General features: G+C 36.8%; 1 protein-coding gene across 4 annotated transcripts in view; it reads right to left on the bottom strand.

The window, feature by feature from the left end:
• The window catches only part of LTBP1 (latent transforming growth factor beta binding protein 1), a 217,763-nt gene that overhangs the window by 14,584 nt on the left and 176,323 nt on the right, over nt 1–26,856 (bottom strand). For all 4 annotated transcript variants that reach the window (XM_007420643.4, XM_025166547.2, XM_025166552.2 and 1 more), the window contains 7 exons: nt 26,270–26,395; nt 20,202–20,345; nt 12,389–12,571; nt 9,917–10,003; nt 7,847–7,975; nt 5,984–6,124; nt 3,836–4,006 (listed from right to left, as the gene is read on the bottom strand). In XM_007420643.4, coding sequence (XP_007420705.2) covers nt 3,836–4,006; nt 5,984–6,124; nt 7,847–7,975; nt 9,917–10,003; nt 12,389–12,571; nt 20,202–20,345; nt 26,270–26,395 — 981 coding nt within the window. The remainder of the gene's footprint in view (nt 1–3,835; nt 4,007–5,983; nt 6,125–7,846; nt 7,976–9,916; nt 10,004–12,388; nt 12,572–20,201; nt 20,346–26,269; nt 26,396–26,856) is intronic.

Here is a 26,856-nt window from a genome sequence, read left to right as displayed (position 1 = left end):
AAGCAAATTTGCCAAAATATCTGGGTTTTAAGTACAGTAATACAACTTTTGTATGTCTTCATGAATGAGTGCTCCAAATTATTCCTAGAGTAGTCATGGAAAGAGTGAATAGTATAGCATCAAGCTGATGAGAACTCAATTAACAAACCAGTTGGTAAGACCATCGCAGGGTTGCTGTTCTAGGGACTATGTTCACTCTAAGGTGACAAATGGCACAAGTTACAGATTACAGTTACTCCCAGCAACTTCTATCAGAGGAAATATTTTGTGAGCTTGAGTCAGAAGGAAAACTGAAAGTTAATCTTAAATACCGTATTTCTATTAATATTTCTACCCTTAGCAGTGGCATACAACGCCACTTGGGATGTGTGTTAGTCAGCAACTCTCTACTTATTCATGTTCATAAGAAAAATCTTGTTTTTTTCATGTCTAACCCTCACACACTATATGAATGTGTCTTAACACAAACATCTTCCTGTGACTGTATCGATTTTTATTTACTTCTCATCCTGACATATATTAACCAGCTTAATAATAGTTGATAATGTTTACATCTATTGACTCTGAAGCTTTATTCCCTGTTTAGATAATACTTGGATTTTTAACAGAAAGGTTTTTCTGGAAACATTTTAAATGACAAGATATTTATTTGTAGATTATTTTACAAACAGAAAATTCCACTGACTCATTTTAACTGAGACAGGGCAACAAACCAAATGCATTTCCAAATCACAATCTAAATATCAAACATGAACCATGGGCTTGCATGTTACTGCTATCATCTTCTTCTGGCATGACTTATTTTAAGTTTCCTGTTTAGCAGCATTCCATACCAAAGCAATGATGCAATGAAATTCCATTAAAAATGCCATATCCTGGTCTGCCTAATAAATTCAAGTCTGTAAACTATAATTTAGAGGCAAAAGACTAACTGGGGAGAGCTGATTCAAGTGTAAAAGAAAGTTATAGGTAATGATAAATGATACATTCTCACACAAATGAGTGCTAGGTAGATTGTGTAAAACTAATTGTTTTTAAGCTTTAGTCCAAAGCATAGTTTAAAACACTGTGAGAGTTAAGTAAAAATGAACACAAAGGTTTAATTACAATTCTAAAAATAGATGAAATTTGTAATCATTTTTTGAAACAACCAATAATATATACTGTTCAAAGGCTATGTTTTCGTTTATATGCAGAATTTATATTTCTAAATATGAGAAAATCTGATTTAAAAAACAAATGTATAATGCTGTTCTGTAGTAATACTAGAATGTTTTTGGTAATACCAGAAATGTATTGTTTAAAATACAGTATCATCTATATATTATGCTTTCCCTATTTCCATAACCATATGTTCAAACTATCGTGGAAATGTGAGGTTCCAGTAGTAAATCAATGCTAATCAATACACTGCATAAATCTAAAATTCAAATAGAGAGTAACTGTAGGTTTTCTAGTCAGGACCTGAAAATACAATCTGCTAGTTGAGAACTTTTAAAATTATTTTTTGAGCTAAGATCACTACTTTAAATATTTGAACTTGATGATTGAGTGCTTTGTTCTTTCAAACATCATTCATCATTGTTTTTCTTGGGGATAGTTCTTTAATTTACATTCCAATGCCTGTATACTGTTTTAATCAGCTACTAAACTATTCCATTGCAGCAATATTAATTATGTAAGGTAAAGTAACTAGCATAAAAGCAAGTAATAAAAGAACAAATTGCTTTGGATCAACTTGTGGTTCATGATTTAAGGTTTGGAAAACTGCTCTCCAAAGTTAAATTAGAAACTAAAAAGAAGATTGTTTATATAAGATGCAATCTCTCCCCATTTATGCCATAATCAAGCCTACTCCTCCTTACTGCAAATCACCAAACCTTGTTAAATGAGAAGCACAAGAATTGGAATACTACATGGCTGTAGAACACATTGCAAGGTCTAAGAGATGCAACATGTCCTGGCCAGGAGTGACAGACAGATTGCACTTTCCATTGTGACAAGATAAAAGCCACAGGTTTCTTCTGTAGAAAGGCCAAGATCTAGGGCAGTGTTTTTCAAACTTGGCAACTTTAAGATGTGTGGACTTCAACTCCCAGAATTCACCAGCTAGCAAGAAAGTTTGTTAGAGAAGCAGTGTGTATAACCTTGAATGCTTCTTGTCTCATTTGTCCACCCATTAGCCCACAAAGAGAAGGCAGTATAAGAAATCCTATTTCATACAGAGAGATCAAACTGAGATTTTTTTCAGCCAAGCTAACAAAATCATAACTGATGTAGTAACTACCTATATGCACTATGTATCTGTATAAACTACAGTCAAATCAAAGCAGTCATTACAGTTAATAAATTCTACCAACCTAATCAGACACAAGGTCATCTTTGCTTTATTTTAAGCAAAGCTGTATCTTTCTTTAAAGCTACATTTTGGCAACAAAATCTAAATCAAGTTCCCATAATAGGTACCCCCTAGATGAATTTGACTACATTTCCCATCTAGTATCTGAAAGGAACTACATTGGAGAATACTGACTTACATGTTCAATTGAAAATGTAAAATTCATAAAAAGGCAATCAATACTTTTCAACGGAAAACATTCTGTTATAAATGAATATTTAAGGAAAATGGTTCCTGGCAAACTTCCAGCAAATTCCAGTTTTCAACTATGCAGAAGCCAGTCATGCACAATACTTAGGTTTTTCCTCCACTGTGCCCATGATTTCCCTGCCATCTGAACCATTCTGGCACAGCACACTGGAAATTAAAATATAGTTTGTTGAATTGGGTGGAAGAAGCCACTGGAGAGAAAATCAGGGGGAATCCCACCCCCCAACTCAGCTCATGTTATTGAAACAGTGGATGAAGAAACATATGTAACACATTGTAGGTCACTGCTTTGTAAAGCATACAATGTATAAATCAACCCTGCCATTGAGAAAAACAGCAACCATTCCCATTATTACTTGAGAGTATTAATCTCCCTTCTCAATTTTTGTTTAAGGAGCCAGAAAACTGTTTTTTCAATCAGAAGAACTAGGAACAAAATCAACATAAATTTGCTATTTGAACCAGAAAATGAAAGATACGTTTGTGAAACGTGTTCAACTGAATATAAGTCTATGATTTATTTATACTGTATTATCAAAGTTAAATCATCTTCATTAGTCATAGCTTAGTATTTGGCATGCTATCTTTTTTTTTTTAAATCACAATAATATCCTGCAAGAATTAGATGGCATCATTGTTTTGAATCTAGATTCAAGGATTCAGAACAGAGACATAAATATTTTCATTATCCAGAAGCACAGTCATAATCTGAAGTGGCACTGCTAACCTGTGTATGCTTGTTCATAAGTCATTTGCAAAGGATTCAATGTGACCTACACCATAATTAAGTTGGTTGAAATTACTATTAAAATTAAAATCAATGAGTATTACTTTCATGTTTACTAAAGTCCTATAGATTTCAGTGGAACTAAAGCATATTAGGATCCAACCAAAATATTTAGGACTGCCTAAATAATGCTTTAGAAAATATCAGTACAATAATCTCATTATGATATTACTGAGTGCTACGCTAGGTAACAAGTATGCATTATTACTTATAGCACTTCAACTGTTTCATGTCTCCCATCTAAAATTTTGGCAGCTACTACAGCTTTAAGTAAATCTTGAAAATAACTTGAGTTCATACTGTGCATAATGGAATTCAAAATATCTTGTCACCTGAACAGCAATGAAAATAAACTGTTTGGTCTTTGCACTAAATAAAGTTTATGAAATTATATTACTAAAAATATGAAATATTTCTCAACTTATTAATATGTGCCCTACCTGAGTTTTTCATGGGGCACAGGGCACACTGCATGCCCCATGCATCACCATATAAACAACAGCATTCAGTATAAGTAGTCTGCTTCCCAACAAGAGGTTGACTGCAAACAAAATCTTCATTCAGATGTTGCCAGCAAAGATCCTGGTAGACATCACTTTCTTCAGTTTGCTCTGAAACAAAAACCAAGAAACAGTGTTTATTATAACATCTCCCTCTGTAAAACAAAAATACAATACAAGATGTGTGGAATTAAATTGTAAAGATGTTTATTTTCTGCAAAAGCAGATGAGATCAATTTTTGAATTCAAATATATATTTTTAATTAACAAATAAGTCAACTGTATTACAAAGGGTTTATTACATTCATCTTATTGAGTGCTACTCTAGAATGATCTCTGATACTGGACAATTCTTTTTCAGGGACTACCTATTATTATTATGGTTGGTCGCACAGTCAGCCAGATGTTTAGGCTGGATTTTATCCACCTGTCAAGTCCTTCCCAAGGACCTGGGATAGGGAGATGTTGTTGTTTGATGGTGTTAAAGGTATTGTCACAGGATATAAACTGTTCCAAGTAAAGCTGCCTTTTGCAATTGATTGATGGTGATCTTAATGCTTATTATTATTATTTTCAAAAAATTGATATTAGTGTAGGAAAAAACAATATCCAGAGCTCCTCCTAAGTGATCAGATCTTCTTAAATCACCCAATAACACAGATAGGATTTGCAATTCTAGGATTCTCATACTGCCACAATGAAAGGAACCCCATACATATATAACAATAAGACAAATGAGGAGACTTCTATAAAATGTGCTGAAGTCCAGTCAGGATGTTGTTTCTTCCCTGATTGTTTATCTGGTGCTGTTTCCTGCTTATCTGGGGAAGATGTGCTTTTGGTTGTTTGTTTCCTTCCACGACTTTGGTTATATCTTTTAAATGTTACGTAGATGGGCTTTACCTCTATGTATCTGCTGGTGGTTGATTTGTCAGGGTGCTAAGCTTCAGGGAATTCCCTAGTCTTTTTGGATTTGGCTTCATTGAAAATCTCAATATTTTCCCAGCTGAACTACCCAATTGATGATACCTAGTTTAGTAATGAAATGTCTGAGGAAAACAACCAAGCTCAGAGAACATCAAACCCCTGAGCTACTTATATTTTCTGCTGTATGTATTTTGTTGTGTGTGTGGAACAACCATATTGTGGGTCAGGAGTTTGGATAAATTGTTCTGGGCAGGTCAGGGTTCAGCCAAATTGGAACTTGGAACATCTTGGTTGTCTGGGATTTAGTCGAGACTGCTGTTTCTCAACCTCAGCAAGTTTAAGATGTGTGGACTTCAACTCCCAGAATTCCCTAGCCAGCATTCTGGGAGTTGAAGTCCACACATCTTAAACTCGCTGAGGTTGAGAAATAGCAGTCTAGATCAATTCTGGAGAGGTCTGGTGGAATAAGTAGGGCATCTTGCCTTCTTCTTCTGTATAGCCTGGGGGTTATATAATTTTCCCAGCACATTCTTTTGCCCAAACAGCCTGGTCCTCACCCCTTCCCTAAAACTTTCCGGTGCTTTATTTCTCTTTATCTTTCCTTAACAACACCATACTTGAATGTTAGGAGGGCATAAGCCAAACAGCTCACCTGCCCATGTTCCCAGCACATTCCTTTCCTTTCCTTCTATTTAGCCACCTCTCTGCACTGCTGCTGCTGCCTTTCTGTATCCCACTCCAGAACACCTGTTCCTGGAACTCACATATTCTGTGTCTGGGCCTGGATGTAATACATGTGTTCCAGGGCGGTGCCTGTATAGAACATACATTTTGGTTGGGCACGGACCACCTGAACCCGGCTGTTCTGTATACCGAATAGTTCTTGCAATGAATGTTTTGCACATCCGTAGTAATGATCTCTGAAGAAAAATCTGTGAAACATGCTTTTTCATTAGTTTTCCTATGTTTTGCAGATCTCCGCAATCCCAAGCTCCACTAAATAAAATGAGATACATATCAAAAAGGTTTAGCAATTATGAACCAAAAGTGTCTCAGAAAGAAGCAAATTGAATAATTTAAAAACAAGCCTACAACATTATTTTTGATTGCATATACTTTGGCCTTGAACCTGAACACAGCAATGCATGCAATAATGCATACCACTAGATTCCACTGGTCTGATGCACTGTTTTCCTGTAGCATCCAAAACCATTGGGTGTGTGCAAAAACAACTGTAAGAGCCTTCAGTATTGATGCACTGGCCATCAATACAGCTGTTGATGTCCTGACATTCATCTGTATCTGTTCAAATGCAAAAGAAAAGTACTTCAAAGGAAATCAATTCCTGAAAAATAGCTTGCATAGAACATTTGCAGTGGTCAGTTTCTGGACTGTGTTTTTCATCAGCAGATATTTACATCAAGGTGATCGTACATGTTTAACATATTCCCAGGAACTGTTACCAATAGAGACAAATATGTGTAGCTCAGGGTTGAACTGTGGAGTCCTTGGGGTTCTCTGAGCTTGGTTCTTTTCTTGCAAACTGAAGATATTACCTAGCTGGGTAATGAAACATTTGCAAGAAAAGAACCAAGCTCAGAGAACCCCAAGGACTCCACAGAGAACTGTTAAGCAGACATTTCCTCCTGAAGCACCCATATAAAATGGTTGTTCTCATGGATTCATTTCTTTCTATATTCCTGATTTATCAGCACAGCAAGCATAGCTTCAATAAATTATATGTATATTCTTTCTCTAGAATAAAAAGACTATTAATCCTACTGGACAAAAATTAACCTGATCCTCATGAATATTCAGACAAAAACTTACTGTATTCCAGACAGTTCATTTTATAGAAAAGAAGCAACAGTATCAGTCAAGAAATTAAGTGGCTTTGTATCAGAAAATAAAAGTTGTCTGGGCCCAAGATAATTAAACCTTTTACTGTGGTTTCCTTTCACCCTTTTCAGTCAAATGGCAAAAAGTGAGTAAGTAGGCAATTCAGAAGACTAATGGGAACACATTTATGGTCATCACAAGTGTGAATTGCTATTCCATATTGCATATCATCCCCTGTTTAGGGAGGAAATAGTATACAAAAAATATTCATCTCTTCAAATGGAGTTTTTGCAAGCAGAATGTGACTCTTTCTGAAAAGGAACTTAAGAGTATATTCATGCATTATGCATAAAAAATAGGAGCCTAGCTGTACAGAGGTCAGATTGGGTAGAACTGTAAATCTATAAAACCTGTAAGAAAATTCAGAATATTTTCCCCAAATTATCTTATTAAATAAGATAATTTAAATTCTGCCAGCCTCAGCTTTCTGGTATTGTTGACAAACTTTATCTCATAAAGACATAAGAAAAACTCTGCTAGATCACACCAAAAACTCACCCAGCCCAACATTTTTCACAGTAACCATCTATAAGATTCTTGGGAAGACTTGAATGAGGATGCTAGGTTCCATTTTGTTTCCCAGCTGCTATTATTCAGAGGTTTGTTCCCCTGAACCTGTAATGGCAATATAATATTTCTCTTCTCTCCTTTAACCACCTTTGTTAGGCAAATCAGCAATTATTCCACAGTTTAATTGCATACTGTGTAATAAGTTCTCAGTGAAACCCTTACCACAGGAAGATGAAACTAAATATGATTGGGGCTACTGTTATATACACTACAGCAGAAATAATCATGTATTTTATTTCTTTGTAATGCTACCTCCATACAGTCACATCCCTTCCTCTGGCTGTCTTAGAGACAGAAGAACCTAGCAAAATTTCTGCAGCCACATTTTTTCTGGCCATTGCAGTCAAGCAAACTGCTGCTAGCTATATCCATGTATTGCTCAATTCACTATATTTCTCCAAATAATAAGTAATCACAGAATTTCAAAATAACATATGTGGGAAAAAAGCAACCAGGTTCCATGTATTAACTATCTATGTAAGTGGTCAAGAATTAGATCTTGATCTTGTTGTCTTTCCCCAGTGAGGGGAATATGTCACTAGTCTGAATACTTACCAAAGCACTGAAGTTTTATAGGATCATAATATGTGCCTTGTTTGCAGTAACACTCATAACCTGGCTGTGTGTTTAAACAGAAGCCATTCTTACATATTTCTTGGCCAAAGAGCTGGCATTCATCAGCATCTGAAAAAGAAACACAGACATTCTAAAATGTTATCTGTTTCATCATATAGGTGGAGTATGAATTTGCAGTCCAAATTTTCAGGTCAGATAGTGTTATTCCTCATATATAGCAACAAAAAGTAAAAGAGCAGTGTTGAACAGTACCGCCTATGATGCACCAAACAAAGTATATGACTATTCATGGAGCAACAAGTATTGTTTCTATAAAGTTAGTCTAGAATAGTTGCATTTTCTTTAGGCCAAAGTAACAAACTGGGAAGCATTTTTGTTTTTGTTTTAAAAACATCCTTTTTGCAAAGAATCAATTGCACAACCTTGTCATGGTAAGTTGCCCAACTAAAATGTTAAATCAAACAGCCAATCAGGAGCCTGTCTTTTTGTCCCAACAGCCTCGTTTGGAATGTTGGTAACTTATTGCTGCTGTTTATTTAGCATGGAAATAATATATGCTGAACAATTTATTCATCTAAGCATGTTCTGTTTTCACATTTGCAATTTCATTACACGTAGAAACCCTGTTATCATGTGAGGATTGACTTAAGCAGCAGTTTTGCTAATGCCAGTTAATGTTAATGTTTGGAAGACAATTCAATCAAATACTTCACCTTACGCTCAGCTCCCAAAATTACTTTCATGCACTCTACTAACATTGCCTTAAGGATATACCCCAATTTTATGTGCATGATCTGGCTCTGTGTTGCATCTGATATAAAATCCTCTGAGAATTAATTATTTTTTTGTGGGTCTGTTCTGGAAATTCCAGCAGTGGTGATTTCCTCCAGACAGCCATAACAATAATTATCACTGAACAGAATTCTAAAGGTACCTATAGTTCTGTTATCTGAGAGGTTTTAATGTAAGTGATAGCTGGGAATTTCTACATGCTTGTGAAAATTATCTGTAATGCCTTCCATATATGTTTGTTTTCAGCACATTGAAACAGTCTGGAAAAAGGATTAATAGGGGTTTTTATAGTAGTCTATAAAAAGGCCTATTAGGCTTATAACATTTTAGTTTTCTAAATTACTGAATACTCATTTTACGTCACACTTAAAATTTAGAAAAGTCTCCATTTTTATCCTATTTATTTTGTTATTTCTTAAACATCAACTTGCTATTAAACAAGGCAAAATAAAATTGGGTCAAATTACTCAGGTGTAAGATAGTTGTTTTGAATAGGATGATATCCATTCATATCATGGCAACATACTAAGAAAACCACGCTTTCTGTTTGCTGAATACTCTAAAGATAAAATACTAGAATACTTCTGTAGAAAGGAAGAATTGGCTTTTCTAATATTTTTAAACCATTTTTCCAGAAGTTGAGCAGTACAGTAAAAGAATCTGGATGAAAACTAGACACCCACATAATAAAGCAAAGTTTTTAAAAGATCAGATATCTGAAGGATGGCACATCTAGGATTGCTGAAAGAGAATTATGTTTGCAAAGGAAAATGAGCAGTTCCAAAGAAGAGAACCAACTATGTTCCTACAAATAAAGAAATTCAAAGGAAAACAAAAGCAAAACCAGTAATGGTATTCCTTAGTTAACTTGGTTAAGTAGTCCAACAGACACAGCTGCAAATTCTGCAGCACTGGCTCACATACATCATAGGAATTTTAAAATATTTTCAGCAGTACCAAACCAACACATTATCATTTATAATCTTACTATATTGACACTTTGGGGAATTAAAGCCTTGATGAGTTATTAATTCAAATAAGCTGCAAGGAACAATAGCTATGTTCAAGGAAACAATAGTTATGAACAAATACAAAGCAGGAATCTTACGGCAGAGTTTCCCAACTCAGGAACTTTCACATCAAATTCAAACATCATAAACATTTATAAAAGTACTGTTTTAAATACGTAAGCTCTAATTTCTCTCAGAGTCTTTGAAACACTGACAAGTCTATCTTCAAGTCTGTATCAAGGCTCACCTTTGTAACTCTGTGCACTGTCTCCATAATGTGGTTCTTCAGATGGTATGAATCCTTTCCCTTCAGGACACAGCTCAATAAATTCAGCTAGCAGGAAGATAAATCGAGAATCCATTTAGAACTATATTTGTGTATTACAATATGGAATCAATAGCAACATTTCTATAACAGGAATGTCTTAAGGGTTTTTTTAAAATACTGCATTTCAGATTTTAGATTTCTAACAGTACACAGCTATGGAAACCTGAAATAATGAGATTTCAGCTATTTTCCTCTTGGTTAGTATCCATGGCTTGTAAAACTCAACTGCATGGTTTGCCATTGGTGCAGACAGCTTAGACTCCATGACCATGACACAGATTTTTAAGATGCAAATTTGGAATCTTTATATTAAAGTGAACAGTACATGTGTAATTTTATCCTGGCTTACTATCTGAACTGTAATCAATCTAAGTTCAGTTTGGGTGACAGGGCTCAGTTTCTTCTCTTTAGCAGTTTTTTGCTGCCAAAACTTATTTATATTGAATTTATATAGCTGCCCATCTCATTTGTGACTCTGGACAGTGTACACAGTTAAAACAAAAACTAAACAATCAGTATAATGCTTAAAACCAGTTAAAAACAATTAAAAACTATAATAACAAAAAGACAGAGAAGAATATAATCAAACTTATGCCAGCCATTTAATGGGATCCTCAGGCCCGATGGCAAAACCAAGTTTTGAGGGCCTTCCAGAAGGCCAACAGAGTTGGGGCCAACTTCACCTTGGGGGGAATGATGGTCCAAAGGGTGGGTACTATGGCAGAAAAGACTCTCCTCCTGGGTCCCACCAAATCCTTGGCTGATGGGCTGAAGGGACCTGATGGGATGGGTGGATGTAATTGGGGTTATTCCTCAAATAACCTGGCCCCATGCTATGTAGGGTTTTAAAGGTCATCACCAGCACTTTGAATTGGATCTGGAAGCAAACTGGTAACCAATGCAGCTTGCGGAGCAGAGGTGTAATGCATGCCATTCTTGGAGCACACATAACTGCCTGCACTGCCACATTTTGCACCAGCTGAAGCTTCTGGATACTTTTCAAGGGCAGCCCCATGTAGAGCATGTTACAGTACAAGTAGTCCCCCGTTTAAGAATAAGTTCCATTCCCAAGGTCTATTCTTAAGCTGAATTTGTATGTACAGTAAGCCAGAACAGTATTATTGTATAAGTAGTATTGTGTAATTAACTCGAACCATTGGGTATTTAACTTGAATCATTGTGTATTTAACTCAGATTTTGCTACAATAGGCTCTGTTCTTAACTATGGGTCATCTGTAAACTGGGCATTCTTAACCTGGGGACCACCTGTAGTCCATTCCGGAGGTGACTAGGGCATGAGTGACTGAGAGTAGGGGCTCTCGATCCAGGAATGGGCGCAATTGGCACACAACATGAAGCCGTGCAACTCAAAGGAAATGCAAAAGCAGACATGAAATTTCCTTTAAAAAGGACAGATGAGCTGAACACTGCCAATTTTTCACTATGTGTTGAACTCCAGTTGGTAAGAGGAGAAAAAAATGATAAAAATTAAACTTCAAAAATCTTTTTTTGCCCTTGTAAGCAAGTTCTCCAGCCAAATATTCACTTGAATACAAGTACACTGTAAAGCAAGTTTGTTCCCACAGTCCTATGGGTTTGTCAGTTGAAGAACTGACTATGTTTTTATATACTTTTTGAGGACTATACTTGCAGTGCAATCACATTTGTTTTTTCCCAACAAGCTACATACTGGAGGAAATCAGAACTCTTTAGCTTATTGTTTCTTGCAAAACACCATTAGACTTCCTTTTAAAGGAAATACAGTAATCTTTCAATAAAATAATAAACAACCTGTGGTTATGAAAAGGAGTAAGGACATGCAATCTGTTACTGGCAGTTGTGCTCCGGGACAGAGGTTTTATACACTTGACTAATGTTAGGCAAACAGAATTACTGCCTTGCACAATAGGTAGGACAAAGAAAATTTGAACCAGTCTGTACTCTCCGTAATAGCCACATATTAATAGCCACAGAGAGAGAGAGAGAGAGAGAATGAATGAATGAATGAATGAATGAATGAATGAATGAATGAATTCTAGGAAACTTCTAGCACTATTCAAAAGATCAAAAATTCTTTATTTCTGGGATCTAGGTATCCCTTTAACATAGAAATGTAATAGAAAACATTATTTTCTTTTAATACTATATCATTGAATGGGGCCAATGTAGATATTTTTCATGCAATTAAAGCTTTTATTTTACAGAAAAGCTCAAACATGCCAGCTTGCTATTCACATGTCTCTTTTCCCCTCATTAATATTACCCTCAATGATCCAAGTTGTTTAGGAAAGTGTGACTGCTAAGAGCAAGAAATTTTTAGTTATGTAACCCCTGAGCCTCCTCATAATGTTAGGAGAAATAATTACCACAGAATGGAAAAGGGTAACTCACCACTTCCAAGCACAGGACAAGGGAATATTTCACAGTTATCACCCCAGCCAGCACCCAAAGTACAACAGCATTCTTGCTTTGTAACATTGGATGTTAATACATTATCGCAAAAGTTTGCATCATTTAGATTGTAGTAACATTCCTTCTTTTCAACTGCTGTTTCTTTGGTTTTGACCGGAACCTCTGTGAAAAAACAATAAAAGATACATCAACATGTATGCAGAGAAGCAGTCCACTCAAAAACAAATACCATGCTTAAACAAAAACCATCTAAAGCAATTCACAGTACCTATAACCTGATTCTAGGCCGATAAAATGGGTCAGTGTAAGTGGGCTTTGGGGGGTCAATGTAAATATAACATTGGGCTCTTTATCGGTTATGTTTCAGAAATCAGAATCAGACTAGGAAATTCCACTCTCACTCTCAACCACTACCTTTCCCCTATTCAGGAATCCTTTTAAAATAAGATCTGCTCATTTATTTTCATCTCCTGATTTAAAGTCCTGAAAGAGGTAGCTGTAGTGGAGGCTGGTCCATTAGTACAGGGGAGATAACCTTGAAAGAAAGAAAATAGGGAAAGAGTAGGTGGAAGGTCAAGTAAACTTGCTCTGTGGAAATGAGAAAAAGCCCAGAAAATGATGTTGGAGACACTCCTTGTAAAAAAAAACAGTACCAGGTTCTCAGGCCAGGAAGCCAATTCCTAGGTCTTTTACTTCTATTCTGATACACTGTCTGAGCCAGCAGCAGCTGGGAGCATCCTGCCTCTTCAATGTGCTCTCATACTCCTTCTGTTTGGCTTCAGTAAATCCCAAAAGCTCTGGACATCAATTTCATAAATATCCTTAAACATGAACTTGTAAAATTTAATTTCAGCTTCATGCCAATGTGCTTACATCAGCCGAGTTGACAGAGAATCAAATTTAATAGCACATGAAGCCTGCTGAACCAAGGTAAGAGATTATTCTTAAATTCAGATAGAACAGGATGGGGACAGATCCAGAATTATTGGGCTCTTCCTACCAATTGACATTTCCCCCCAGAGTCCTACTAGTCCAGATGGGCTTTAATTTTTTTAATTTCAGTTACTACAGGAAAACTGTTCAGCAAAGCTTTTGATGGTTAGATCTGTTTTAGGAATGTGCCTAAAATGGTTTAATTTTGGTATTTTAAGCATGTTTAGATTATTTTTATTCTACATATTATTTGGTAGTTTGTAGCCCACTAGGAGTCTGCTGGGAGAGTATAAAAATAAAGTAAATAAATAATAAATCAGCAAACTGTTGATAACATTGGTATAATTAAATTGGGAGAGAAATAGCAATTATCATGGTTACGGGAACAGAATCATGTATGTTTTTTCAGTATCTATATATTTTTGCATTGTATAAAATCTAGAAAATTCATTATCATCACATTTGCATATGCTTGCTTGTTAGGAGATCCTAATAGTATTCCCTTCCTGTAATTACTCACTTGTTGCTCCATAATAGCTTGTTCAGAGTTTAAGAACACAATCTTCCAACCAACATTCAAATCCCAAGCTTCAAAATAAAACTCATGATTCCTAAATCAGACTGATATTTACTGTAACTAATATACAACTTTTTACATATTCTTAGCACATATTTATTTAGGCCTATTGCCTAAATGCTACACATTCATTTCTCTATTAAAGATTTAAAGTAAATGTGAAGTGTTTCACATACTAGAATACAAGAGTTCTGCATGGCAACAAAATTTCAGCACTATATTTTAGTTATTTTCAGTGTAGTTTCTATAATGCCCTAACTTTTCACAAGTCATACTATTTTTAAAGCTGCTGAAGATATAGGTACAGAAAAATCACATAGTTGCCTTCTTTAACAAATCTAATCAATTTCAGTGAGATTCAACATTTAAATAAGAAACTAACATTCTGGAATTTCATATCCTTAATAAATTCCTGATGCTGTATTTAGAGAAGAGAATGACAGATAATTTGACACAATTGTAATTTACATTAAAATTGTGTGGGCTTTTTTCTTTAAATGTGCATATGATTTTTGTACAGGGTAATTTATTAATATATTAGACACTTATTAACCTGTATCCTTAATAGTTTAACTTTCCTTGAAATATCTCATCGATGCGACTAACAATAATCCTATCACTACTAAACACCAGGTTGGTAAATCTGCTCCCATCCATGACTCGATTCTGGATGAGAGGCAGCCCATCTGGCATGTATAACCAAGACTTAGATGGCCCGGCGGGGGGGGGAGGAGGGGAATTTCACCCTCACCAGGGTTTTGTGTCTGGCATCAGCCCCAACCCAGAGTGGTGGGGAGGGGGTAGGGTGGCAACTAATAGCTTTCAGAGGCTCTACACTGCAGATAACCAGATGTAAGGCCCTTTGGTTGAAGTTGGGCTCTAGGGAGCAGCTGGGTTTGTTGCTGCTGTATTAACCTCCCTCTTGTATACCAACATCCCTGTCTGAGCTGCTAGGTCCTGTCACTGAGTTAACAGTTGAGTCCCAAAGGGTGATTGTTCTAGGGACTTTAATTTGCCCCCAGGTGATATAGAATCTGGGACAGTTAAGGAGTTCATAGCCATCACAGCATCCATGGACCTGACCTAGGATACTTAGGGCATGACACATATCATGGGCTGCACATTAGATCTGGTTTTTGTCTTGGGATAGTTGTGACATGACTTGGTAAGGGGGGACATAACTACATAATTATTAGTTCCTTTCCAAGTCAGATCACTCTATGATTACTTTTGTAGGTCCCAAGGACATGGAACCTATTTAGATTGATCCACCTCTGATGACTAATCATCCCTGATGGGTTCCATTCATGGATTTTTTATTTTTTTTTGAGGATCTGGTGGGTAGTTCAACTGAGGCCTTAGTTGCAGCCTGGAACAGGGGCATGATGAGGGCCTTAGTTTAGATTGCTCCTATACAGCTTCTCATTGTGTGTCTATCTTGAGATGTTCCTTGATTTTTCAAGCAGCCCCAGGAGATGAAATGCCAGAAGAGATGCCTAAAGCACCACTGAATACACTAAAAATGAATAGCCCTAAAGAGTTCTTCTCTGAGCTGCCCAAAACATTTAGGTGACTGTGATATATAAAACAGTCACATTAGGTAGTTCCATTTCATATACTGGCTACTACACATTTAGATAGGTCTTTTTTGCTTTCAGAAGAATGCATGTTTGTATTAGAAGATGCAAATAAAGCAACACAGAGTTTTTCAAATTGAGCACACTTGCATCCTCATCTTGCTTTGATACTTTACAAGATCAGTAAGTGTGTCGCAGAGAAACTAATCCAGTCTGAGGTCTCTCTTCATCAGGTATGTATAGTTTTCCAAAATGTGCTGAATTTCATAAAGTGTATGGCCTTGTAGCATTATCCACTACCCAAGAACCAAATTAAGAATATTGCATGTCACATATGTGTAGCTAAACTAAATTGGTTTTTCCAAGGTGAGAGAAGGGTCTGTACATCACCAAAGCATACATTTTTGCTGAACAAAAACCATGTACTATAATGGACTAGAAAGAGGAGGAGGAGGAGGAGAGGGAGGAGGAGGAGACATAACTATGGTATAAACTTTTGCAGGCCAAATCTGTCTCAGTCACACAAAATGATCACCTGTATGGACATATATATTATGAATATCAAGAAGATTAAAATAAAAAACAAAATAACTGCTAGACTAAAATATCAGCCAATGGGAGAAATGAAAGTAGCCATGTTCCCATATTATGCAGGGCACAAATTAACACACTCTAATTTGTTGTTTTTGCTGCAACAGAATGTGAAACTTGTAGTAATTATTTAATCCTTTTTTATGCTATGCTTCAATTTCTCCTCCTTTTAGTGTCCTGATTTTTTAAATACAGTGGGGCAAAATTTAGTCAGCCACCAATTGTGCAAGTTCTCCCACTTAAAAAGACAAGAGAGGCCTGTAATTTTCATCATAGGTATACCTCAACTATGAGAGACAAAATGGGGGAAAAAATCCAGAAAATCACATTGTCTGATTTTTAAAGAATTTATTTGCAAATCATGGTGGAAAATAAGTATTTGGTCACCTACAAACAAGCAAGATGCCTGGCTCTCACAGACCTGTAACTACTTCTTTAAGAGGCTCCTCTGTCCTCCACTTGTTACCTGTAGTAATGGCACCTGTTTGACCTTGTTATCAGTATAAAAGACACCTGTCCACAACCTCAAACAGTCACACTCCAAACTCCACTGTGGCCAAGACCAAAGAGCTGTCAAAGGACACCAGAAACAAAATTGTAGACCTGTACCAGGCTGGGAAGACTGAATCTGCAATAGGCAAGCAGCTTGGTGTGAAGAAATCAACTGTGGGAGCAATAATTAGAAAATGGAAGACATACAAGACCACTGATAATCTCCCTCGTTCTGGGGCTCCACGCAAGATCTCACCCCGTGGGGTCAAAATGATCACAAGAATGGTGAGCAAAAATCCCAGAACCACATGGGGGGACCTAGTGAATGACCTGCAGAGAGCTGGGACCAAAGTAACAAAGGCTACCATCAGTAACACACTATGCTGCCAGGGACTCAAATCCTGCAGTGCCAGATGTGTCCCCCTGCTTAAGCCAGTACATGTCCAGGCCCGTCTGAAGTTTGCTAGAGAGCATTTGGATGATCCAGAAGAGGACTGGGAGAATGTCATATGGTCAGATGAAACCAAAGTGGAATGTTTTGGTCTAAACTCAACTCGTCGTGTTTGGAGGAGAGAGAATGCTGAGTTGCATCCAAAGAACACCATATCTACTGGTGAAGCATGGGGGTGGAAACATCATGCTTTGGGGCTGTTTTTCTGCAAAGGGACCAGGATGACTGACCCATGTAAGGGAAAGAATGAATGGGGCCATGTATCGTGAGATTTTGAGTGAACACCTCCTTCCATGAGCAAGGGCATTGAAGATGAAACATGGCTGAGTCTTTCAGCATGACAATGATCCCAAACACACCGCCCGGGCAATGAAGGAGTGGCTTCGTAAGAAGCATTTCAAGGTCCTGGAGTGGCCTAGCCAGTCTCCAGATCTCAACCCCATGGAAAACCTTTGGAGGGAGTTGAAAGTCCGTGTTGCCCAGCGACAGCCCCAAAACATCACTGCTCTAGAGGTGATCTGCATGGAGGAATGGGCCAAAATACCAGCAACAGTGTGTGAAAACCTTGTGAAGACTTACAGAAAACGTTTGACCTCTGTCATTGCCAACAAAGGATATATAACAAAGTATTGAGATGAACTTTGGATATTGACCAAATACTTATTTTCCACCATGATTTGCAAATAAATTCTTTAAAAATCAGACAATGTGATTTTCTGGATTTCCCCCCCCCATTTTGTCTCTCATAGTTGAGGTATACCTATGATGAAAATTACAGGCCTCTCTCATCTTTTTAAGTGGGAGAACTTGCACAACTGGTGGCTGACTAAATACTTTTTTGCCCCACTGTAGCTGTTTACACAGCTGTGTCTGAAAGTTAGACAGGCTTTGTGAAAGTTTGGAAACCGAATGAGACAAAAAACTTTTCTGGAAAAGAACAGAAATGTACACAGAGTAATCCAGTTTTAAATATTCATGAGTCTTCTTTGATATTATTAGCCTCTACATAGATGTAAGAAATGATTTACTTCATGCTGTAAATCCCTGAGGACATTTGAAAGATGTACTAATGCAACCTAGTTTGCAGAAATGGTTATTTTGGGCTAGGTTGAAAGAACAGTAATCAAGCTGTCCAGAATAAGTCTGACTGCAGGATCTTACTTGGGAAGGAGGCATGAAGTACAATTCTAAGTAAATATTTTAGTAAAATAGGAAGGCAATGAATATTCACAAAAATAAACCACAATAGCAAATCATTGGCTTGCAGGGCAGCAAAATGGAATATATTTAGGTTTTAATGCAGACACAAAAATTAAAATACTGTTGAAGAGCATGAAGACTATTACTAACAAGTGTTTAGATCTGGCAATCAAATTTAAAAAAATAAATTTCCATCCAGCTGTAACCTTATTGACCTTTGCTCTTCTGTTCTTGCCTTAAATGTTGTGTTATATTAAAGAGACTTGACCTTATTTTGCTAGTCTTCTGAGGTAACTTCAACAGTACAAATATATCAGCAGTCTCTGTTATGCTGGTCTCTTGAATGGAATTAAGCAGCCTTTCCAACTTCCAATTTCTGGACACCTTATTCTGTATTCCAGATTTAACCCCATCCCATAATACTGCTATAGCAAAAATAAATCTTTACTCCATAGACAACTGGGTAAACAAAAGGCAATGTTGTAATTCAGTATTCTCTGTAAGATCTCTCTCACCTGATACACACAAGTTCTACTGCTCTTTAATTCAGTAGATGACAAGAGCTACTGAAATTACAGGATTGGTCTAATCACTGCATGTAGCAGATTCCAGCTCCATTATTTCCTAGGATGACAAGGTAAGAGGCATACAAGGACTTCTCTAAAGGACATAGGGATGCTATACTTGATATAGAAAACTGGCAGAGCGATCCTACAAAGCACAGTTCTGGAGAATATGTGGCAAAATTGCTCAAGCTATGCTGTTTTGGGTTTCTATCACCCAAGGGTTTGCATATTGTTTCCAGTTGTAGGGAGGTATTGTGGAAAAGGAGAAATCCTGCCTCCAAGGCCTCCCTTGGTGGTATCCTTCTTTAGGCTGGAGCATTAAAGATGTGTGGAATAAAGGAGGCCTCTTCCAAGTAAACAATTCCCTCAGTGTCTGGGAGAGAAAGATCTGCAGTATCCTTTGGAACCTGCAATGTTCTCCCAGGAACAGTGAGATTATGCCATATTAATTTTGTCACACCGGATTTTTTCCTTATGTGAGAATGTTCAAATGTGCAATCCCTGGCAAAGAACTGCAATCTGACCTACATGCCTGCTTGAGAATATATAATTGAATATATTAGGATGACATGACAAAGATCTTGTACTGAAGGCCTTCTTCAACTGCTTTCTCTACTAGGCTTAGATCATTCATTTGTTAGACAGACAGCTTTTTCCACAGTATGGCTTCAGTTTTAGAATGACCTCCCAATTGAGGCTTGCCTAGCATGCAATTTCAGCACTATATACTTAGACAATTTTCACTATTTAATTTTAAACTTATCTTAGCCTTATTGGACTTATAATAGCCATATTGCAGCATTTCTATTTTCACTATTGTTATCAGTAATATATTATGTATTTTTTACTGTACTTTACCTGGAATTATGAATAGGATTAAGAGCAGTATGTATGTGTTTTAACAAAAGTAATTGCTTTAATGTAATGAAAGCCTCTCCTTTTGGCTTCTTTGAAACTTTCATAGTCAGTACATTAAAAGAGGTCATTTGAAGAACCTATTATTATTCTGGGGCTGAAAAAAGCTTTAAAGGATTATATGTTCTTATTTGGATTCTTCTGTCTTTTTGAAACCCGATAATGGTTTGTGCATCAATTTTTTGAAATGTGTAATCCTGAAATGTTTCAAGAATGCAAGCTAGAAAATGTAATAAATATGTGGGTAATGATATTTAATGAATGGATAATTATCAAAAACTTGCAGGAAATTTATGTAACTTTCAAAGATAACAATTTTTCAAGACATTCACAGTCATCAGTTCATTATTATCATTAAAATTTGAACATATGACAGAACAATTTGCTGAAATAATTGTTCCCAACTGGCACAATTGGCTTTTCTTTTATGTTATGTCAGATTGAAGATGTCTGTTGACCAACATTTACATTCAGAGTTATTGGGCATTACCTGTTGAGGAGCGGAACTGACACTGTCCACTCATTGGGTCATATTCCTGGTTTTCACTGGAACACAGACACAGGAAGGAGCCTTCCACATTTTCACAGAGAGCTTCCCCACATACCCCACTGAGCATTTCACATTCATTCACATCTGAAAAATAAAGTGTAACATTAACCCAAACTTCCTTCATTGACTTTTGTTTTGCTCTATTAACTTCAACAATGAAATCGCCATCATCATCATCATCATCATCATCATCAACATCATCATCATCAAAAGGATTTATCATTCTTCTGCTTCTGTATCAGTGTTATCAACTGGGGAACTGAACACATTTTTAAAGTATGTTTGTATTTAGAGTCCATACATTGCCAAACATAACTCACAGAATTATTTATTTCAAACTGTAGTTAACATTCCCACAGCTGGAATTCAGGAATGCATCCCTAATCAGCAAACTGTATGAGAATACTGAAAATGTTGCATTCACTAAGGGTGGCTCCAGCAGGTGATATTCTAGTAATGACCTCAGTACATTACCAAAAAAAAAAAATTCCCTAAGACAAATTCTCTGAGTGAAATAGAAGGTGTTCCATATCTCAGAATCAAAATATCACCTCTTTCTGGAGCGAGTTTGTAAGGAGCCATCTTGCCTGCTAGACCAGGGAGGAAAAACAAGGCTGCCCCTCAAATCTTGAAACAAAAACCTAGAAACCTATTAAAATTGTGACAAGTTTTAGATATCAGTAAAAAGCTCATTAACATGAATCAAAGGCAAGAAAGAAAACAAGAAACTCAGGGAAAGAACTCAGGCATTACCAAGAACCATCCACATACACCCAAGGCAGATAGAACTCCACATAAAAGTCCTGGTTCTGGAACAGGAGTCTGGCTGAATGCCCTCAATTTGCTTACAGAACAGGAATTCATAGTGAAGAATTATTATTTTTCTTCTGAGCCTGCTTATGACATTTTACAACTCTGGGAGGATTTGAAAGAACTGGCATAATACACTATCTCCCAGATCACAAAAAATGGCGATATAAAAGAAAATGTGTATTGTTTAACAGCTTTAAGGAATTTCTGGAACTTTGAAATTTAAACTCAGTAAGATAATGTGATAAATTGCTCTCTTAGCAAATAAGCGGATTCCAGAGAATAACCATGGCCATGGTGCTTCTTGTAGTGGTTAAGGTTCAGATCTAGTCATAGCTCATAAGATGTTTAGCAATGATCTGAGGTTCTATGGCATCCTGATGATAGGTTTTTTCCCCCATCCTTGATGAACTTGGCTGAGGAAGCATGAGATAGAATGTCAACAGTTGCCTTGTTTTGAGTTCTGAGTGATCTGTATCATCTAGACCCAGAGCCACTAGACAGAGATTTCTTTGACTAAAAGGTTTGCATTGGTTTAGAATCTTAGACATACCCAAACTTTTAAAAAAATTATTATTCTTAGCTTGACTAACATCTTCTCAAGGAGCTCTCCAAGCACTTTTTCCCCTGCAAGTGGAGAAGATGTTAGACCTCTATGTGAATCTGGATCTCAGCCTTATATTGACCATCATGGCCCTGATCTTAGATTAATGAAGAACCAGCTAAGAGAGGAGCAGTGCAGACGATCTTCTTAAATCTACCATTCAGATCTTTTGGAAAACTTTCTAGCCCTGAGATACCTTCAGTCTGCATGTATAAACTACTTTGGTGAATAAGGAGTTTGCAGCTGATGTCTTGAAGGCTTGAACAAATGCTTCAATTGTTCTCCAAAGAGCTTTTTCTGCTCTTTTATCACATGGGTCTCTGGGCCTCCAGCCTCTATCTGGCAGGGTTGCAGCAGATAAATTAGAATGGTTAAAAGCACCTCTACCAAAGGTACTGAAATCTGCCCATAAACTTGCTGGGAAGTGAATATTGTTTATTTCCTAAATGATTCATTTGTTTAGTTTTGGCAAGGGAGACTCATTCCTTTCCCCATATTAGAAAGGGAATGGTCAGGGGCTTTAAAAGCTCTACAGGAAAAGCAAAGGGGGAGGGTCCTCCCCCTCCTCAGCTTTGTCCTTCAACTTTTGCCAGAATAAGAATAATTTTGGAGAAAAACCACATTTCTAGCTGGTTGGATATTAGTTCATCTTCTTTCTTGTTATCAAATTCATTCTAAATCCCCGAACAAACAGAAGCTGGAGAGGACATTTTTGTTTTGTTTTTCATCTGTTTCCTACTTCAAAATGAAGGGAAAATGTTTGTGCCACCAATTTTCAAATACTCCTGATTTCTTTGTCCATTTCCTGATCTTAGTCCAGAACAGTCCTGTTTTGGCTGTCCTGGACCTTCCATATTATTCTCATGTCTCCATAAAATGTAGGGCTCTTCACCTGCTCCCAATCTGAACCAGAGCCCAGTTTAAACTACGGGTCCCTGTGTTGAGAGCCTTCCAGGCAAACTCCCCAGTATCTGTCTTCCCTTATTTCTCCCTATAATCCTGTTGGTTCTTTATGTTTCTCTGAACAAGAATTTCTTTCAGTTTCTTGATTCAGAGTCATGGTCTCCAGGATCCAGGCCTTCAAGGACCTGCCCCTGTGATTCTGAAACCAGCTCCTTTCCTCCCTGTGGAAATTTGATGGCCTTTAAAAAGGGTTTAAAGACCTTTTTACTTGAAGAGGCTCAGTGAAGAGTTTATTCCATGCTACTTTAATTTATCTGATAGTTCTAGGTCAATACCTAATTTCAGTTATTATGGATATGTTTATAGGACACTTGCTCCTATACCATGGCATTGTTTTAAATATACCACAATGGTGATAGTTATTCAGTAAATTTAGCATCAGTTAATGTTCATATTGGTTTTCTGCATTGCTGCTAAATTATTCTGTACAAGATAACAACATATCTTGTTAGAACATTTTGCAACATTTTACAGGCTTGTAAACCTTTCCTCTACCTGAAAACGTTAGTCCCCTCTAGTGTCCAGTTTTTGTAATCATGAAATTGCTTATCTCTGTTACATCTTGTAAAAATCAAAAGAGAATCTATTTCCCATGTTTGTTCTTTATAATTAATTCCAAAATCTTATTGTAAAAGTTTCAATATTCCAATTTTATCTGGACCCTTAATCCGCTTATAACTTTCTAAGATCAAAATCTTGTATAGCTTTTTGTTGTTTATTTCAGATTCTTTAAATTCTTAAGCTTGTGATTAAAATTTTCTTTCATCTTCAGTTCGCCATACCTTCCCCTGGAAGTCCCTTATTCCTCATAATTCCAAGGAGGTACTGGGCTTCGTCACCCATTGCCTTAAAGAGAAATAAGATCTCAAGGTTTCCCACAGCAAGCTGGACTGGAAACAGCTAAACAGGCACTCAAGCAACTACTGTGTATAAAATGTGAGCCCTATTCAGGGTGCAATCATGGTTCAAATTTTTGTACCTCCTTTTCCCACCTGCATGGTAACAGGCAAGAAGCCATTTTCTTTTGGGCAGCAATGTCCCCCTGTTTTTTGTAATGGATCATCTGCTCTTTGCCTATGGCTGTGTGAACACATATCCTCACATCAGGTGACTGGAAACACAGGCAACAAAAGCAGGACAGGGATCAGCAAAAGGGACAACAAATTAGATGCTGCTAGAGTTTTTGATCTCGGGGATGGGGTTGTATCATCACCATTTCCACTGGTGGGGAAAAAAGTCTATAGTTACTTTATGTTTGCTGCACCCCTCCAATGGTGTGGAAAAATATATTTTGGAAATTGGTGCACCCCTCCAATGTTCCCAAAGCAATCTCCTGCAGAAGGGCAAAGACAAGGAACAGGAATGATGGTGGTGGTGGAAAAGGAGGGCCAGGAGAGTTGAAAGAAGAGGAGAGAGTTGTGCTTTTTTAAATGAAGCTAAATGAGCTGGCTCTTAGGAGTTCCAATCAGACTCAGCATGACCAATTTGGGAGGCAGGACACCTCTTTACAATGGCAAGGCAATTGAAGATTGGACTCTGCTTGTGTGAGAGCAGAATCAGAAGAATATATTCTACCTCTTCAGTGAAAAAAAATATTAATCTCCCTTCCAGTGCTGGATATTTATATTTGCTTTCTTGAATTTTTTGAGTCATGCAAACAAATCATACATTTGTTAACATTATACCTAAATATGTCCTTCTGTGACACACATATTGTGGATGGCAATTTACCACTTTGCCCTCCATCATTCTAGTCTTTCTTGGAGTTTTTCATATGCTTCTGTGCAAAACAGTGTCATGTCTTGAACAGCTTTGACAATCTATCTGAAAAGTCTGAATAAGACATTATAGCAAATATATGCCACAATATTCCACGGAAGGTTTCTTTTCTTTTCTTTTTTAAAGTGCCCTGCAGGCATACCTGAAAATTGTTAGTTCTCTCTCTTGCTCCATCTATATTTGTACATTTGTGTTTCTCCATAAATACTGAATGAGGATTACTAACAATAATGCCTTCTTTCTGCTCAATGGATGACATGAAAAATATTCTGCTCATGGGGGCTATCCATCCTATTTATCAACAGTGAGCAGAATCTGAATTCTCAGGCAGCTACAATGAATAGCCCTGTTTATATATTTGTGGGGATTAGCTACTGAATATTTTGGTGTAAGTGTGTGTGTGTGTGTGTGTGTGTGTGTGTTTGTGTGTGTTTATGCCTTAATCCATCATTGGTGTAATTTTTAGTATATTTTTCCCCAAGGATCCTGAAAATCTAGAGGGCAAGTGATCATTCTTAGTATTGTGATGCATAATATGTGTCAAAAAGTTGGTATCATCTGGAGGTATATAAGCCCAATAAACTGAACTGAACTGAACTGAACTGAACTAAACTAAACTAAACTAAACTGAATTGAACTAAACTTTCAAATGCAAGAAAGTCAAGTTCTGCAGTTTGAATGAATGATACAAAATAGTATTTCTTTGTTTAACATAATTTATTCTGATTATCATGCAAAGAGGAGGAAGAATAATAGAAAAACTAAAGCCAATTCATGTAAAACCTGGAAAGCTTTGCTTTATCACCCTCTGGCTACTAATATCACTGAGCCCTGCTTACACAAAATGCAGAATAATAGATTTAAATGGCATGAAGTCATATTCTAATCAAATGTTTAAAAAAATCTTAAAAGTAATAGCAGTTCAATAGTGGAACCAACTACCTAGAGAGGTGGTGAACTGAATATGTTAAAAAAGTCTAGTTAACCATTTGGTAGGATTCCTGTGCCGAGTAGGGGATTTGACACAATGGCCTAAATAGCCTTCCAAATTTATGATTCTGTTTTATGTAATAATCCAGAGTTTGCTTGATGCATCTTCTACTTTTGAATCATCTGCTGTTTGGATTGCATGACAATTACTACATGTCCTTTTTATTCAGCTTCCACACAGATACCTGAACTGGACTTTCAGAGTTCTGTTAGACACCTGGGAGGAATATCTATCTATAACTTTAATCTAGATCTCAGTATTCTATCCTTTAGTCCTAACCGTATCATTCAATACATATCCCAAACAAAAGCTTTAATTCTTCAATGCACACTTGTCTGCACTCTAGTGATTATGCTACTGTGCTTTTAACACTTATGTAAAACAAATCTGTTCACTGCTTAACAGCATATGAAAACAATTATTAATCAATAGCAAAACTGAAAGCACTGACAGCTTTACGAATTGTTTATTTGTCCTGGGAGCTACAGGGAAGACTAACATTTGTTCCATTATTCTGCCAAAGGAGGTGGCTATCCCACCTGGCAGACTGTCTTCTAGTAGCGAAATTACAGCCATAGAGCCAAGAGCCCAAACAGATATTTCAAAACTTTCAAAATCTATTAAATTATGCCAATAATATTAACAAGATTTATGAACAGCCTGATGTTCTTACAAAAAGATTCTAAAAAGGTAAAATAATGGGTGTGTCTGCTTATGATCCAACTGAATCTTAAAATGATGTTCTTCTTAAATAGCTACAGAGCATTCCTTATTTCTGCATGTAATAAAAATAATAGGAAACTTAGATTTTCCATGAAAATTGATTTGTTAAGGAAAAATAATTAAAATATAACAACTTACCCACACAGCCCTGCCCATCCTGTAGATACTGATATCCCTGATAACAAAGACAGCGGTAGGAGCCAGCAGAATTTTCACAGAAACCATGATCACCACATATAGTGCTGTTGGCACATTCATCTATATCTGAAAAAAGCAAATTGTTATTGTTGTTGTTGTTATTTCTGCCTTTCCTCTAAGAGCAAGGCAGCCTCCTCCTAACAATAGCCCTGTGAGATGAGTTGGGCTGAAAGAGAATGATATTGGTATTGTTTATGTTTTAATTTTGTAAGCTGCCCAGAATCACGTTATGTGAGATGGGTGGCTATATAAATCAAATAAACAAACAAATAAATAATGAACCCAAAGTCACCCCATGACCTGCATGGTTGATGGACAGTTAAAAGTAGGTCTTCCCAATCCATGCCTGTAACCTTAACTACCATACTACAATGGCTCTCATAATACTGTATATCTACTGAAATTAGTGGACATAATACTGAGCCGAACTGAACAGAAAAAAGACACCTGGAGATAAGTGCCTGCTTATGTTGGGAATTAAACTGTTGCAGAGCTACCACTCTATGTTCAAAATATGAACCATACTT

Source organism: Python bivittatus, unplaced genomic scaffold, assembly GCF_059951505.1.
Source record: "Python bivittatus isolate LINGU-HERP-01145 unplaced genomic scaffold, Pbiv_v1 ctg000020_np1212, whole genome shotgun sequence".
In the NCBI taxonomy this organism is placed as follows: Eukaryota; Metazoa; Chordata; class Lepidosauria; order Squamata; family Pythonidae; genus Python; species Python bivittatus.
This window is presented reverse-complemented; position numbering and strand designations above follow the sequence as displayed.